The sequence below is a fragment of the Hyperoodon ampullatus genome (assembly GCF_949752795.1).
Source record: "Hyperoodon ampullatus genome assembly, chromosome: 17".
NCBI lineage: Eukaryota > Metazoa > Chordata > Mammalia > Artiodactyla > Ziphiidae > Hyperoodon > Hyperoodon ampullatus.
In genome coordinates this window covers 45,945,898-45,962,083 of record NC_136930.1, presented here as the reverse complement: position 1 = coordinate 45,962,083, position 16,186 = coordinate 45,945,898, and the positions used below count along the sequence as shown (strand labels likewise).

General features: G+C 41.9%; 1 protein-coding gene across 3 annotated transcripts; it reads right to left on the bottom strand.

Moving 5' to 3' along the window:
* Positions 1–2,145: 2,145 nt before the first annotated feature.
* On the bottom strand, positions 2,146–14,125 carry CTHRC1 (collagen triple helix repeat containing 1; the record flags this gene model as incomplete). Of its 3 annotated transcripts, none has more annotated exons than XM_079722379.1 (4): positions 2,146–2,288; positions 6,435–6,651; positions 8,591–8,812; positions 13,958–14,125. In XM_079722379.1, 4 exons carry the CDS (start codon positions 14,108–14,110, stop codon positions 2,146–2,148), a joined length of 735 nt encoding a protein of 244 aa, XP_079578505.1. The 3 variants fall into 3 exon arrangements, with proteins under 3 accessions (XP_079578505.1, XP_079578503.1, XP_079578504.1); XM_079722377.1 differs by having other exon boundaries at positions 2,146–2,282; positions 13,958–14,110; XM_079722378.1 differs by lacking the exon at positions 8,591–8,812 and having other exon boundaries at positions 13,958–14,110.
* Between the last annotated feature and the right edge of the window lie 2,061 nt (positions 14,126–16,186).

Sequence of the window (16,186 nt, the reverse complement as noted above, 5' to 3'; positions counted from 1 at the left end):
TGGTGGTCCAGCAGTTAAGACTCCGCACTCCCAATGCAGGGGGCCTGGGTTCAATCTCTGGTCAGGGAACTAGATCCTGCATGTCGCAACTGAAGATCCCGCACGCGGCAATGAAGATCCCACATGCTGCAACTAAGAACCAGCACAGCCAAATAAATAAATAAAACAATCCTGTTTAGAATGTAAGGTGGTGGATAAGGCATTCTTGTGAGTCCATGAATGGTAGTGCTAGCAGAAGCATTAAGGGCAGGGAAGACAAATCTGTATCCAGAATATATGTCATTTCCATGAGAACAAATCTCTGCCCCTCCATGATAGAAGTCCAGTGTAATCAGCCTGCCACTAGGTGACTGGCTTGTCCCCCTGGGACAAGTATTGTTGCAGTATATTTGTTGAAGAAACCCAGTTGTCTTTCAAGTTTTCCATAGTCCTGATTTGCTGATTATAATCCTGATATGTCAACTAACATATTCTTCCATCCCCTGTATTGCCTAAAATTTAACGATTGTATCTGGAGGCTAAATCAGATCCAGGTTTGATTCTTTCTTGCAAAACAACTTCTCGGGTGGTGTTATGTGCTTTCCTTAGGGGGCACAGAGTCTTCTTCTCATGTTGGAATGTTATCAATCATTGATGATCATTGCTAGAGCCCTAAAATCATGCAGGGTTGAAAAGAGGGATATGCTATCACTTTCTTCATTTGTTATCTATACCAATATATACTGCTATAAAATACACACACACACACATTCTAGAGAGAAATTTTCCTTCATCAACAATTTGGTTACCCAGAAATACAGTTCATGTAGAGAAAGCAGAACAAATGCTTTGCTTTTTTCCCCAAATTTCAAAGTAACAAGTTGATTTCCTGGCATCCTCTAAGTTGACCAATGAATTTTATTTTAATATCATTATGAACTCATGCGTTTAAACATATCTGATGTGTTTCAAACCATTCCAGTTGTTACCTTCATTGATGCTTAAATCGTATCATCTCTGCCAGTGAGAACCAATCCACATTGGCTCTTGGATCCTGTTGAGTTGTCTTTCATAGTTGCCAAGATGTTCCAGGCTCATCTTCTACATTTCCTGCCCCAGAGCTGAAATCACCCATTTCTTCAAGGAGCCTTAGTTCCTTTTAGTAGGAAATGGTATATAGAGATCACAATCCAGGTATTACTAGTTTGGTCTTTATTTCTAGGTCTTTTCAGTAAACAAAGCTAGGAGATTCTGTTGTTAATTGTTTTATAGCTTTATTTAAGATAAAGTAACTTATGAGTTCATAAGTTACTTTATCCAAGTCAAGCCCAGGATTTACTTAACTTTATCAGTCTTACACCTGTATTTCCTTCATCATGAATTCTTTCTGATGACCTCAGCCAGAAGTGATAGGTCTTTCTTTGAATTATACCACCTCTTCAACAACTTCTGTCACAATCAACATATTAATCTTTGATTTATTATTTTTGTGTGTATCTTAGTTTCCCTACCAAATGGTAAGCAATTTGAGACCAGAGTCCCCGTCTTTTTACTCTGTTAAATTAAGATAAAATTTCTAAAGTGCTAGTGTATTTCCTGACACATAAATATCCCTTTCTCTTTGAATCCCTCAAAATATGGAACAGGACTATACGCGTACTAAATATAAAACATGATTGTTAAATGGATAAATACAAAATCAGGTTTATCCTCAACTTTCCAGATATAAAGTACCAGAAACCCTCATTTTAGTGGCAATTACATTAAAGATATTAAGGTTGTTTGAAATAAGTTTTATTTCACAGCTATTAAACAATTCTGAACATTTACAACTTACACAAAGACTGGTAGCTTTTATATTTTAAGAAGTGCTACACTAAGAGAACAGGAAAGAAACGGAGACCACAATAACATTCCAAATTATAGGTTCAGGGAATGGATATATGAAGAAAGTATTTTAATCTTCTACAAAATCCCAAAACCAGTTTTGATGGAAGGAAAATGAATACTGGATCTAAATACAGTGTGAAATCACACTTTGGTCTGTAAACACATTTAATTTTGTTTTTTCATTCAGATGTACACATAAAAATTATATAAGGGGTCACTAAAATGAACCATTCAAAGGTATAATACAAGAGAGGTAGGGAACAAAATTGAAAGGATTTATTTTGGTAGCTCTTCAATAATGATACGAGACACTGAATTCCACCCTGTAGAGGCATCTCCTTTCGGGTAATCTGAGCAAGTTCCAACCCAGATAGCAATGTCCACTAGTCCAGCACCAATTCCTTCACAGAGTCCTTCCACTGCAAAACAAGGTGAGAATTACAAATCTCTATAGAACAAAGAGCAAAAACCTTTAGCTCAACTATATTACTTCAGCAAGCTAGGTTAAATCTACTTAATGTACAGGGAATTAAAAATGCTAATACTTAATAAAGGTCTCATAAAGATAAGTTCTCTTTTTCTTAGCACATAAATATTTTTTAAAGATGTATACATATCCATTCTATGAAATAAGCTTCACGGGGAATTTTCTTAGAGGTTTTAATCATAAAGGGAGACTTTGTTTAGTTACAGAGATGACCTAAAACAAAAAAAGCAATTTATTTGACTAAACAAAGGAAGCCTACATTTTTAAAAGCCAAGACTTTGACGTGATATGTAAGTCTTTTTTAAAGAAAGCCCTTTCCAGCACTTACCTATATACACTTGATGGTATTCAACTAGAAAAAAAAGGACTTGTATAACATTAAAAGTAATTCTAGAGTAATCATTACATCAGTCCTTCAATCCGGAATTTCCTCACCATGAAAAAAAACAAAAAACTAAGTAAATCCTGTTTTTCCTCTGTGTTTTTATGCTTTATAAACACGTGCCTTTTCACAGGTCCTCTCAACTTTCACATACTAATATATATAAGCTGCATTCCTTCTAATCAAGGCTCTTCTCCAACATTAAAAAATATTCCCCCAGGGGCTTCCCTGGTGGTGCAGTGGTTGAGTCTGCCTGCCAATGCAGGGGACACGGGTTCGAGCCCTGGTCTGGGAGGATCCCACATGCCGCGGAGCAACTAGGCCCGTGAGCCACAACTACTGAGCCTGCGCTCCGGAACAACAGAGGCCGCGACAGTGAGAGGCCTGTGCATCGCAATGAAGAGTGGCCCCTGCTCACCGCAACTAGAGAAAGCCCTCGCACAGAAACGAAGACCCAACACAGCCAAAAATAAATATAAAAATAAATAAATAAAAAAATTAAAAAAAGACCTAAAGAAGAAATACATGGCTAATATCTTAAAAAAAAAATCCCCCCAGTGTTGATTTTAATAGGCAAAAGGTACAACCCCTTTGACGTCTGTGTCAGGGGGAAAAGGTTGGCAGATTGGTACATTCTTTAAGAAAACAGGTTCTTACATATAAGTAGGGTAGGGATGACAGCATGTGACTGGTTATTTTTCCTACCTGGTTAAGGTTAGTGCATTTGAACCGAGCCAGGGGTTGCAGGCCTAAAGCAATCTGCTTCCACCAGCTGTGACATCAGTGAATTGAAGGCAAGTCCCTCTGAATCCTGGGACCTGTGACTGGTTCAGGCCCCTTTCAAAGTTGGGAGAACTAAGCAGTGCGTGCCCACGATCCCATTTAATCTAGAATTCTCAGTATCATGCCAGGTGAGAAAGCCTGGAAATCCTCATGTTCTCCCAAGGTCTTGACATCCACAGCCTAAAAATTTGTTCACTTCATCCCATAGGAGATCAGACAAGTTTGCGTTTGGTGTCAGCCTCACACGGGGAGAGTCAAGTGGTCACTTCATGGTCTTTAACAAATGAAATAATGTTTTTTGAATGAATGAACATTTTCGCTGTGATAAGGTAGTATTATTAAACACCTAAACTATGTTGGATTAGGGGTTCTCAACCTGTTTTCCTCCTAGATCCAGATAAGAAGATGACATCCTAATGTATGTCAAACTCCCATGGACATATCCAAGGCTTAACGTCATCCTCTGATGTGCAAACTGTAAGCGCATCCCTTTCCTTTCCCTCAAGAAAGAGTATCAGTGTGCAAGGGAAAGTGAATTTATTATAGAGGTAACCTTTAACTCATCTTAAGAAAAAACTGTTATGAATAACAAATTACTTCTGACATTCTACCCAACTGATCACACCAAATAAGTTTCCACAACATGGTTGGGAAATGCTATGTTAAATAATTTACAAAGTATATGTATGTATAGGTCACAGTTCCTAGGCCTGAGAGCTTACATTATAGCAAGATATTAACACACACATTTATAGCAAGATATTAACACACACATTTAAAGATACTACTATAGAAAGTAAGTTGCTTATATCAACTACTATTTAAACACATATCATTTCCTAGTCAAATTTTGTATTTTATATACCCAGATTTAAAAAATTTTAGTGACTGCTTCTCAGATGGAAAGCACCTCTTCCTTTACAGCACAGAACTTAGTGAAGAGGCTTTTTCATCTGATCAAACCTTGTCTTGGGAGACAAGAGAGCAGGGCTCTGGTTTCTGCTCTCCAGGACACTGAGTCTACTATTCAGCGTAAGATACTTTATTTCCCTGGACCTCCTCCATGTGCAAAGAGAAGGGGTTAAAGTATCTTCTTTATGTCTTGAGGATATTGTGGGGATCTGAGGAAGAAAATGGAAGGGATGCCCTTGATTTCTTAGGGATAAATGTGCTCTATTAATTTGGGGGATCAGTATCTGACTTGGTCCCAAAGAATGCTGAAATATTTCTTCTGGTTAGCAGTGAGGGGATCTCTTCTCTTCCCTCTGACATTTTTTTTTTTTTTTGGGTAGGAGTTTATTAATTAATTAATTAATTTTTGCTGTGTTGGGTCTTCGTTTCTGTGGGGGGGGCTTTCTCTAATTGTGGCAAGCAGGGACCACTCTTCATCGCAGCGCACGGGCCTCTCACTATCGCGGCCTCTCTTGTTGTGGAGCACAGGCTCCAGACACTCAGGCTCAGTAGTTGTGGTTCACGGGCCCAGCCACTCTGCGGCATGTGGGATCTTCCCGGACCAGGGCTCGAACCCATGTCCCCTGCATTAGCAGGCAGATTCTCAACCACTGTGCCACCAGGGAAGCCCCCTCTGACATTTTTAAGTACAAGATTTGTGAGAAATCCTTTCAAGAAATCAGGGAAATGAAGCTATCGCTATCGACACCTTGTGATTCTCTCGGCATGTGTTGTCATGGTGTGCCACACTCCCAGCTCCTGCCACACAGCAACTCAAGAAAGCAAAATAGCTGGCAGCCAAATACTCATAGTGGTGTGTCTGGGTGATGACATTAATAGGTAGTTTTTTCCCCTTCTACTTTTGGTAGCTTCTAAACTCTTTCAATGAACCTTAAAATACAGCAAAACAAACCCCAAAAAACTCAACAAAAACAAAACAAAAAACCCAATAGTTTTGGGGTTTTTTGGCCACGCACAGCATGCGGGATCTTCCCTGACCAGGGATGGAACCCGTGCCCACTGCAGTGCAAGCGTAGAGTTTTAACCACTGGACCACCAGGGAAGTCCAAGGTTTTTTTTTTAACAGCTTAAGTGACCACTGGTTTAATTGAATGTCGTTTCTTTTATAGGAGGTAGAAGCCAACAGAGAATGCAGGAACAATATAGAAATGTTCTCTTTTACAAATGCAGCAGACTGTACCTACCTTTTTAAAGAACAAGGCAGAAAAATCAGCTTTCTTTTTTTTTTTTTTTTTTTTTTTTTTTGTGGTACGCGGGCTTCTCACTGCTGTAGCCTCTCCCGTTGCGGAGCACAGGCTCCGGATGCGCAGGCTCAGCGGCCATGGCTCACGGGCCCAGCCGCTCCGCGGCATGTGGGATCTTCCCAGACCGGGGCAGGAGCCTGCGTCCCCTGCATCGGCAGGCGGACTCACAACCACTGCGCCACCAGGGAAGCCCGAAATCAGCTTTCTTATCAATCTAAGCTAGTGGTTCTCAAGCTTGGCTGAACATTGAGATAACCAGGAGAGACTTTGGAAGTTCCATTGCCTGGGGTGCAACCAGACCCATTAAGTCAGCCTTCATGGAGGAGTGTTACCCAGGCACGGTGATTTTTTAAAGTTCCCCAGTTGAACACAAGGTATAGCTAAGGTTGAAAAACACTGCTCTACGGCATTATTGGCTATTTCGCCATTTCATCTAACTCAGTGATTTTCAACCTTGTGATCTTTTAAAAAATACAGCTGCTGGGGTCTTACCCCAAGATTCTGATTCAGTTGATCAGAGATGAGACCCAGGCATCCACATAGTTTTTAAAAGATCTATAAGAAATTCTGAAGTGCAACCAGGATTGAGAATTATGCACAGAAAGCTTGCTATGACCTACCATGATAGTGGACTCAAAACTAATCTTTGGTCTCTAAAGACCTGAGGCACATTCTGCAATGTCCCCATTCTACGTACCAGAAGAAGTGCGATGAATATTAATTGTCGAATTCAGTTCAGGGCTTCCTTGGTCCAAATAAATTATGGCTTCAATAGGAAGAGGTCCTGAACATTCAGCTCCATTGAACGTGAAATACCAACGCTGACAGCATGCACTTCTGCATTTTAACCGAAGCGAGCCACTGAACAAAACTCTTAGGGCGCTGTTCGAACGCATCTTTGTGAATGTACACTCCTGTCACAAACACAGAAATAGGGCTTAATTAGCATTTTCATTTTAACTAAAAAGATGCTTTCAAATTGTATTGTGCATTTTATTTAACGATCCTTTTGCCAAAACTGCATTTAAAAAGCTTAGCTTTTACAGAGGGAAAGCAGTTCTCTGCAAGATGGAAAAGAGACTCTGATATTAGAAACTCGAATTATGGCTTTCTTAGAATTATTCACTCCATTGAGAGTATCTTTCAGTTTTTACCAAAAGCAGCCAGTCTTCAGTATTTTAGACCAAAACAGTCTATGTATTTACTTTTCTTTTTATTCCAAAATTATTTCCTATGTTCTGGATACTACAGATACAACAGTAGACAACACAGAATCCCTGCCCTCATGGAACTTACATTCTAGGCTAGCACTGCCCAAATATATCACTTTGACCTGTTTCTTTTTTTTTTAATATTTATTTATTTATTTGACTGCGCTGGGTCTTAGTTGAGGCATGAGAGATCTTCATTGCCTTGTGCAGGATCTAGCTACCTGACCAGAGATCGAACCCAGACCCCCTGCATTGGCAGCACAGGGTCTTAACCACTGGACCACCAGGGAAGTCCCTGACCTGTTTCTTTTTAAGCAACAGAAAACAGTATCAGGAGTAAAGCGTAGGTGGGGTTTTTAGTCTTTACCTATATGACACAATGATAAGACCCAGGTCTTTGCAAAATTTGTTTGTCTATTGGCTCATGGTCCTACTATCTTTTACCTGTAGAAGGCTCCCAAAGTCATTCCGACCACTGCTAAAAGGAACTTGAAAACATATTGTATTAATAATCCAGAGTCCATAGGGTAAGTTTTTAGAGAGAACTCAGCCAGCAACTTTTGATGAACTATAAATAAGCAACCAGTCTATCAACGTCAGGTGTTTAAAGAAGTAGGCAACATTTTAACAAAATGCTTTCTAAGAAATCACATGTGAAAATATAACTGGTCACAGTCACCAAACTATGGAAGCTATATAGAAATTCTACCACACAGAGATCAAATCACGACAGTCTCAAACATTTTTATAGATAATAGAGCAGGCATTAAAGAGCTGAAAGAGGAGCAGGGATAATACACAGATTGCTACTTAGAACCTGAGAGTTTTATGAAAATAAAATCACTTCCATTTGCCTGGTGGTAGTAGTGGTTAATATCAAGGAATAATATATTGTGGATACAGAACCATGTACAGAGTTTGTCAACAAAAGAAGAAAGAGGCTTGAAATGGCACCAACTTCAACTCTGTGCCATCCCAGTGGACTTGCCAGTTACTTTGGAAGCAAACACTAATCAAAGTGACTGAGTCATTAATCCAAATGCATTGCCAGACAGGCTGTTTTGAGTAATTTTTCTCCCTAAACATTACAGAATAATTTTAAATGGTCATTGTAGTGTATCTCTGGTCCATTGTACTTCTCTTAAGCTTAGCAATTTTTATCTGGGCCTGCTACCCAGAATAAGGACTAATACCAATGGAATCCCCTCCCAGATAATTCCAATCATGTGTTAATTTCTTGGATATTTCTTTCCACCTTTATATCTGGAGCCACAGCAGAATTTCTTAGACTAATTTAAAATCACTTTAGGACAGGATTGGAAAGTTGCTTACTGTCCAACACAGACGCCTATGCTCTCCCTTTTTGTTTCCATTAAAAAAAAAAAAAAGAGTAAGTTATTTTAAGTATTGTTAGGGTTAAAATAATACGGTGATATATTTATCTCAGAAATAGCTTTATAAAATTAATTCTGAAATGTTATCAATGTTTTCCTAATTCTAAGTTAGAAGTCACACGGTACCCATTCCTTAATATTTTTTGTCTTTTAGTAAAAATAAAACAAAAGCACACTTAAAATTACCACTCAACTATGAAAACCTTTAAGTTTTACTTCAACTTTAAAATAATTCAGACTTTACTTACCGCAATTTTTCCAAGGTCTATGCCATAATTCAGTGAACTCCACGAACACTGCTTATAGTTAGGCGTCCAGGACTCCTCAAAGACTTCCCTCAGGCATTCCCCCTTTTCTCCTTTGAATCCATCTCGACCTGGGATCCCAGGGGTGCCAGGGATGCCATTGGCCCCAGGGCTCCCATCTCGCCCAGGCACCCCCGTGGGCCCTTGTAAGCACATGCCATTATACTGCATCAGAAAAAAGAAAGGGGGAAAAACTCCCTTCACTTAAGATTCAAAGACTCAGTCTGATCAGAACTGCATTTATTTTGAGGCCTTGGAGTCAAGAATCCCTTCATACCACTTGCCCATGTTCCAGATGAGTTTTTATATATAAAGAACCGATTTTTAAAGTTATTTCTAAAATATTGGGATTTCTTTCCTATTCTTTTTTTTTGTGCAGACTTTACACACACACACAAAGAAGAGAAAATGTTTTCATTTGCCTGCTTTTTTCTACTGCTCATTAAAAGCATACATAATTTTTAAATGGCTGTATTCTAAGGTAGACATAATTTGATATACTGCTCTTTTCTTCTAACCCTACATATTGTAAAGAGACTTGGATTTCAGAATTATACTTTTACAATTTTATGCAAACATTGCACTATTTTGGGATCGTTATTTCTATTTTTTTCTATCGTTAACATTATTGTAATGAAAACCTTTATCCACATAGCTTTTTTCTTCTTTTCAATTATTTCCGTAAGATAAATTCTCAGAGATATAATTATAAAGTAAAATCTTAACTCAATAGTTATCTTACACTGGCAATATCTCTAAGTTGGATAAGCACACCTGCTTCTCCTCCCTATTTTCATGTGGAGGAAGTGCTGGAACACTTCTGGCCTCCAACCCCACTCAGCCCTCCCCATCAAGAAGGAATAAATAATCTCATTGCAAGTGACCATTAGTCTTTAATAGGGTGGCAGTAATCTAACAAACTCTTAAGTGCTAGGATTATCTGTTTTCCTTGGGGGGTGGTGCAGTAGTATCACGTAGAAGTTGAGTGATAGATTCTAGAGTCATATACTCTGGATTTTAATCCTGGCTCCACCACTTATTAGCTATGTGAGATAGAGCAAGTTATTCAACATTTCAATGCCTGTTTCCTTAACTGAAATATGGGGAAAATAATAAAGATTCTTACCTTGTAGGAGATTTAAGTGAGATAATACATAAAATGTACTAGAGCAGTACCTGGCACATAGTATAGTCAGCCATGATTATTCTTATTATTTCCTCAAGACCATGTGAGATAGTGGCCCAGGGCAAGTGTGTCCACTCCCTTGAGTGGACTAGGGCTGGGGAAGAGAGCATTAGCAAACCTGCTGGCTAACACACATAGCCATAAGCCACACACAGCAATATAGTTGCATCGGTGATAAAGCTGGATCTCCATCTGCCTAATTCTCGTGCCTATCCCTGAATTGGTCCATTATTAGACCCTTCAAACCGCACACCCAATTCATTTAAATTTTTACTTTAACAATCCCTATTTGTATAAATGATCTAATATTATCATTCTCTATAAATATACTGTCCAGTGAGAACCAAAAAAATCAAGATTCCTTATATATTAAAATAACTTCAAAGCTTTTTTCTTTCTTTCTTTTTTTTTTTTTTTTGCGGTACGCGGGCCTCTCACTGTTGTGGCCCCTCCCGTTGCAGAGCACAGGCTCCGGACGCGCAGGCTCAGCGGCCATGGCTCACGGGCCCAGCCGCTCCGCGGCATGTGGGATCCTCCCGGACCGGGGCACAAACCCGTTTCCCCTGCCCAAAGCTTTTTTTTCTTTAACATCTTTATTGGAGTATAATTGCTTTGCAATGGTGTGTTAGTTTCTGCTGTATAACAAAGTGAATCAGGGCTTCCCTGGTGGCGCAGAGGTTGAGAGTCTGCCTGTCGATGCAGGGGACACGGGTTCGTGCCCCGGTCTGGGAGGATTCCACATGCCGCGGAGCGGCTGGGCCCGTGAACCATGGCCGCTGAGCCTGTGCGTCCGGAGCCTGTGCTACCGCAAAAAAAAAAAAAAAAAGTGAATCAGCTATATGTATACATATATCCCCATATACCCTCGCTCTTGCATCTCCCTCCCACCCTCCCTATCCCACCCCTCTAGGTGGTCACAAAGCACAGAGCTGATCTCCCTATGCTATTCAGCTGCTTCTACTAGCTATCTATTTTACATATGGTAGTGTATATATGTCAATGCCACTCTCTCACTTCGTCCCAGCTTACCCTTCCCCCTCCCCATGTCCTCAAGTCCATTCTCTACGTCTGCGTCTTTATTCCTGTCCTGCCCCTCGGTTCTTCAGAACCTTTTTTTTTTTAGATTCCATATATATGTGTTAGCATACGGTATTTGTTTTTCTCTTTCTGACTTACTTCACTCTGTATGACAGACTCTAGGTCCAACCACATCATTACAAATAACTCAATTTCATTTCTTTTTATGGCTGAGTAATATTCCATTGTATATATGTGCCACATCTTCTTTATCCATTCATCTGTCGATGGACACTTAGGTTGCTTCCATGTCCTGGCTATTGTAAATAGAGCTGCAATGAACATTTTGGTACATGACCCTTTTTGAGTTATGGTTTTCTCAGGGTATATGCCCAGTAGTGGGATTGCTGGGTCGTATGGTAGCTCTATTTTTAGTTTTTTAAGGAACCTCCGTACTGTTCTCCATAGTGGCTCTATCAGTTTACATTCCCACCAACAGTGCAAGAGGGTTCCCTTTTCTCCACACCCTCTCCAGCATTTATTGTTTCTAGATTTTTTGATGATGACCATTCTGACCGGTGTGAGGTGATACCTCATTGTAATTTTGATTTGCATTTCTCTAACAAAGCTTATTTTTTAATTTCACCATCTAGGATCGGATATGGTCATATTATTAAATTCAGTAATGACACCGCCTAGGGAAGATCCTTTTGTATCTAATGTTTGCCAGTCAATCTTCTCACATCACCAATTTGATCTTTATTTTGCTAAATGATTTTTATGACTTTGACCAGTGCCATTTTCCTGACTTTAAGAAAAAAAAAAAAAAAAGACACTTCTATTTATTTGCTGCCAGAGAAATAATAAGAAACGTATGTAACAAAATTGCAAAAGTACTCAAAAACATGTTAAATTATAAAACATTCTAGTTGGCTTTATTTTATACTTAATTTTGATTTTGGTAGATATACTTTAATTTTATTTAGATTTAAATTTAAATTTAGTAGATATTCTTCAATTTTCATTTAGTAGATAGGTTACTTTCACTAGCAGATATATGCAATGTTTACACATAGATTTCAAGAGAGAAGGGAGAAACAATAAAACTTCTGGTATTCTTTGATTTTTTTTCACTGTTATTCCCCTCAGAGCAAAGTTTTATTTTTCTATAGATGAGCAGTTCTTAACGGGGACAATTTTGTCCCCCAGAGGATACCTGGCAATGTCTGGGGACATTTTTGGTTGTCACAGCTTGCGAGGGAGAGATTGCTAATTGCACCTAGTGGGTAGATGGCAGGGATGCTGCTAAGCATGCTAGATGTACAGCACAGTCCCCGCAACAAAGAATCATCTAGCCCCCAAAAGTCAATTGTGCCATGGTTGAGAATTTTTATTCACCTTTTTATCTAAAAACTGCATTTCAGAGACCACAAAATTTTACTGAATTCGGTTACACAGGTATTACATCTGCCTTATTTCACTTCTTTCATTAACCCAGCACATGATTAGTATCAGGTAGGGGTTCCATAAATGTCTGGGGAAGGAACCCCTGTTTCTTTCACTGGCCACCAGGGGGCAGAGCTTGTTGCACGCTTGAAAGGAAGGCTTTGAAAGATCCTGTACAAAGAAGCTGCTTTATAGAATCTGTTGAAACCTTAATGACTGTGTGGATTCTTTTCCCCCAGCAAAACCAAATCCAATTACAGGATGCACCTGAGCCAGGCTGCACAATAAAGTTTTCCAAGTCGGGCTAGAGTTGTGGGAAACCGCAGGTACTGTAAATCCTTGGAGGGAAAGAAAAAAAGTTGCTAGCTTTATAGGGAAAGGGGGTATTTTATGTATCATAACGACAGATTCATAAAATGCAGACTGCACATGAACCACATTCATTTGGTACAGTTTTAAACAACTTAGGCACTAAAAATAGAACTGTAGCCCTGAACACACAGTCTGCTTTGTGGAGCAAAATTACATAGCACCACACCAAAAAGTGCAGTGTGGAACGGCAGGAATTTTTTTTACAGAGCTTTTGAATCTGGCATAGAACTAGCTGCCAGGGAGCTTGGCTAATTAGCTCAGTTTACAATGGCAGCTTAACAAATTCGAAACAGTTTTTTATCAAAAAAATGCCCCCTCTTATGTCCTGCAATGCCTGTAACCCATATTTGTCTGCTTAAAGACTGAAGTTTATTATATGCCAAGGAATATGGTGGTTTTGAAAGGATCCCTCTTGCTCCAGGGTAGAGAACCTCTCTGCCCTTCACTGGGTTTGTTGACTTTTAGAAGAAAAGAGCTTTAAGTAAACAAACCTTCCCATAGATTACCCCTTCGGAAAGCACTTGGGCTGTTTATTTGCTCTGCTGGTAACTGTCTTCTCCCCTTAGTTTGGCTGTGATGCTCCTACCTGGAGGTCACAGGCTGAAGACCCAGGGTGTCTGGAAGGGCTGCCCATCTGTCTCAACAGAACAATGAAATGGGTCCTTGGAGGGTTAGTGCTGGGCCCCTTCATTTCCCCTTCTGATCGTAAACCCTCTGAACAATTCCTGGCCCAGCTGTGGTCGTCCCACAAAGTAAACTGAAGCCCATACTCCCTAGGAAGATAACCCAACATGACTCACTGTCATCAAGTTACAAAGAGTTAGTTGGACGGATGTTGGGTGAGGATTGTTATTCTCTCCCGCTGGCAGACGTAGCCACCAGCCCCAACAAAGGACACGTTGCAAGTCCCTGGCCCAGGCCCACCCAGGAGATCAGTTAGTCCAGGGTGTCTCAGGCAGCTCCCTGGCCCACGTTCTAACCTACCCAAGCTCCCCATTCTGCTCTCATTGTAGCCCTAACCCTCTCCATCCTTGGAGGGGTGGGGGTCGGGAATCGATGGGGGCTCAGAGGTTAGAAAGTATTGGGCGACTCCCTGTACTCTGCGGCGTCCCACACGACCCGCGGCGCATCTCTGGTTCACGATGGCCCTCTCATATCGGTCTCCCTTGCCAGTTCCAGGACTCCACTACCCGCAAAGACTCAGACAAAGCGGGACCCCCAGGCGCACGCTAGACATACACCCACTCCTCCGTCCCCGCTCGGGGCTCTGTCCCCTCCACCGGACTCACCAGGTCCACCACCTCCCTCTGCCGGAGCAGAGCCTTTTGCTTCCCCTTGGGGGTCTCGGAGGCGCTCGACGGCGCCCGCAGCTGCAGCAGCAGGAGCAGCAGGAGGCCGAGGAGCCGCTGCGGGGAGGCGGTGGCGGGGCCCTGGAGGCGCATGGCGCGCGGCGGCCCCGGGACGCGCGGAGCAGGCGACGAGGAGGAGGAGGAGGAGGCGACGACCCGGGAGCCGGGACGTGATCCCAGTCCGGCCGCGCTCCGAGGCCGGCTGCATCAATGCGCCTTTCAGCCGCGCGCTTCCCTCCCGCCCCCCGGACACAGGAGTTTCCCTCCCGTCATAGGTCAGAGCCCTCAACCCGAGCCCGACGCGGGGCGGGCCGACAGCCGGGCCCGCCCCCTCCTGCGGCCGCTCTGCCCGCGCGGACCTTCGTGGGCTGTGCAGGCCGCTGGGATCAGAACCCTGCAAAGGCGGGGGAGGGAATTGGTGTTGGGAGGGGTGGTGCGGGTGCGGATGAGGGTGGCCGTGTTTAGTGAACCACAGGTGGAGGCTTCGAGTACCGAGTGGAGACGGCACCGTTGAAATGAGCATTGAAGAGGCCCGTGCCTTCACCTGGGTCCAGGAACACCTGGGTCAAACCCTGGCACCGTGGGCGAGCTCTTTTGAGAGATGACGTTTTGGGGAGGCGTAGGAAGGGCTGGGAAGGAGTCATAGATAATAGCATCAGGTTCTCCCAGGGGCCCATGACCCACATAATTAAGAACCCCTGCTTCACAGAGTGCTAACACAAAGCTCCAGGAACCACATAGTCTTTAACCCATACTCTCTGTCCTCTTGGCAGTACTGTGGAAGTTGATACCTCCTCTGCTTGCCCCATTTACAGATGGGGAAACTGAGGCTCGGGAGGTTAGGCAACATTCAGTGGTAGAAGTCCACTTTTGAGCAGTCACTCTTGACCTCTGATTGATAATTAGCTTTTTCTAACCCCCTATGTCCTCCTTTGTCCATTCTGGAAGAAAGAATCCTCAGAGACCCAGGCCACCCACCAGCTAGGGTCAGGCTAGAGCAGGAGCTCTTTATACACCACTAGCTGGAGTCAGGCAGGACAGGAGTCTTGCCACACCACAACCTCTTGGCAACCACAGGGGTTGCCAACAGAATGGCGATGATGCTGAGGTCAAATTCAGCACAGCAGGGTTCTCTTTACAGACCCAGCCAGGTTCTGGGAAGTTATGGTGGGCCCAACAGATGGATATGAAAAAGAAGGAACAGTCTGGCAGGGGAGCAGTTCAGGGCAGTTCTAGGAATGTTCACTCCTGGGCCAGTGCCTAAATTCAGGTAAATTCCATTCCTGTTTGTCAGAAGAAACAAACATCCAAATGGGTTCTACAGCCAGGACTGGCTGCATAATATGTGGAGCCCAGTGCACATAAAAATTCAGGGTCCTTTGTTAAAAAATTATTAAGAATTTCAAGACAGTGTTAACAGAGCAATACACCAAGCATGGGACCCATCTTAGTGCAGCCACACGGGCTGCTCACCCATGAAACCGGCCCTGTGTAAAGCTGGACAGGGTCCCAGCTGATGCCCTTATGTAGCCAAACCAGTCTACAGGCTGGAGAGGAGAAGAGGGCACCACCAGCGTCTGTCTTCTATCCACAATTCTTGCTGCTGTTACTGCTGCCACTACTACCACCCAGTGACTTCAGATGGTCCCTTTCTGTGTGAATTTGGGGCCGAGATTAGCAATTAGCTAATCCTGTGTTAACATCCATGCATTTTAATCTACACCTCCACAGTTAATTAAATTACACTGTAAGATAAGTAAACCAGATATTGTTATCTATATTTCAAAGATAATATATAATAATGTATAAGTGTTTTACAGCATACAGAGGGCTTTCATATACCCTGTCTCTCAGATCCTAAAATTATCATAAAAGTACTCCCACTATGGGTTTGATTAACTTCGCTCTCTCTATGCTTACTTCTATACGTCTGTGGGTTTGCAAAGTCATTTTTCCTACTACCTCTGGAATTTGTTTTCTTGGTTTAAAACTTAGACCCATTCTACCATTATAGATTTTTAGTTTACATTGGGGATTATGGATTAAAGTCCTAGGTGCTATTTCCAGAGTGATCTTTCCTGAAGATTTCCAAATGTTCTACATATTTTCTGTTCAAATATTTAACTTTTTTTCCTATCGAACTTTTTTTTTTTTTTTCCGGTACGCGGG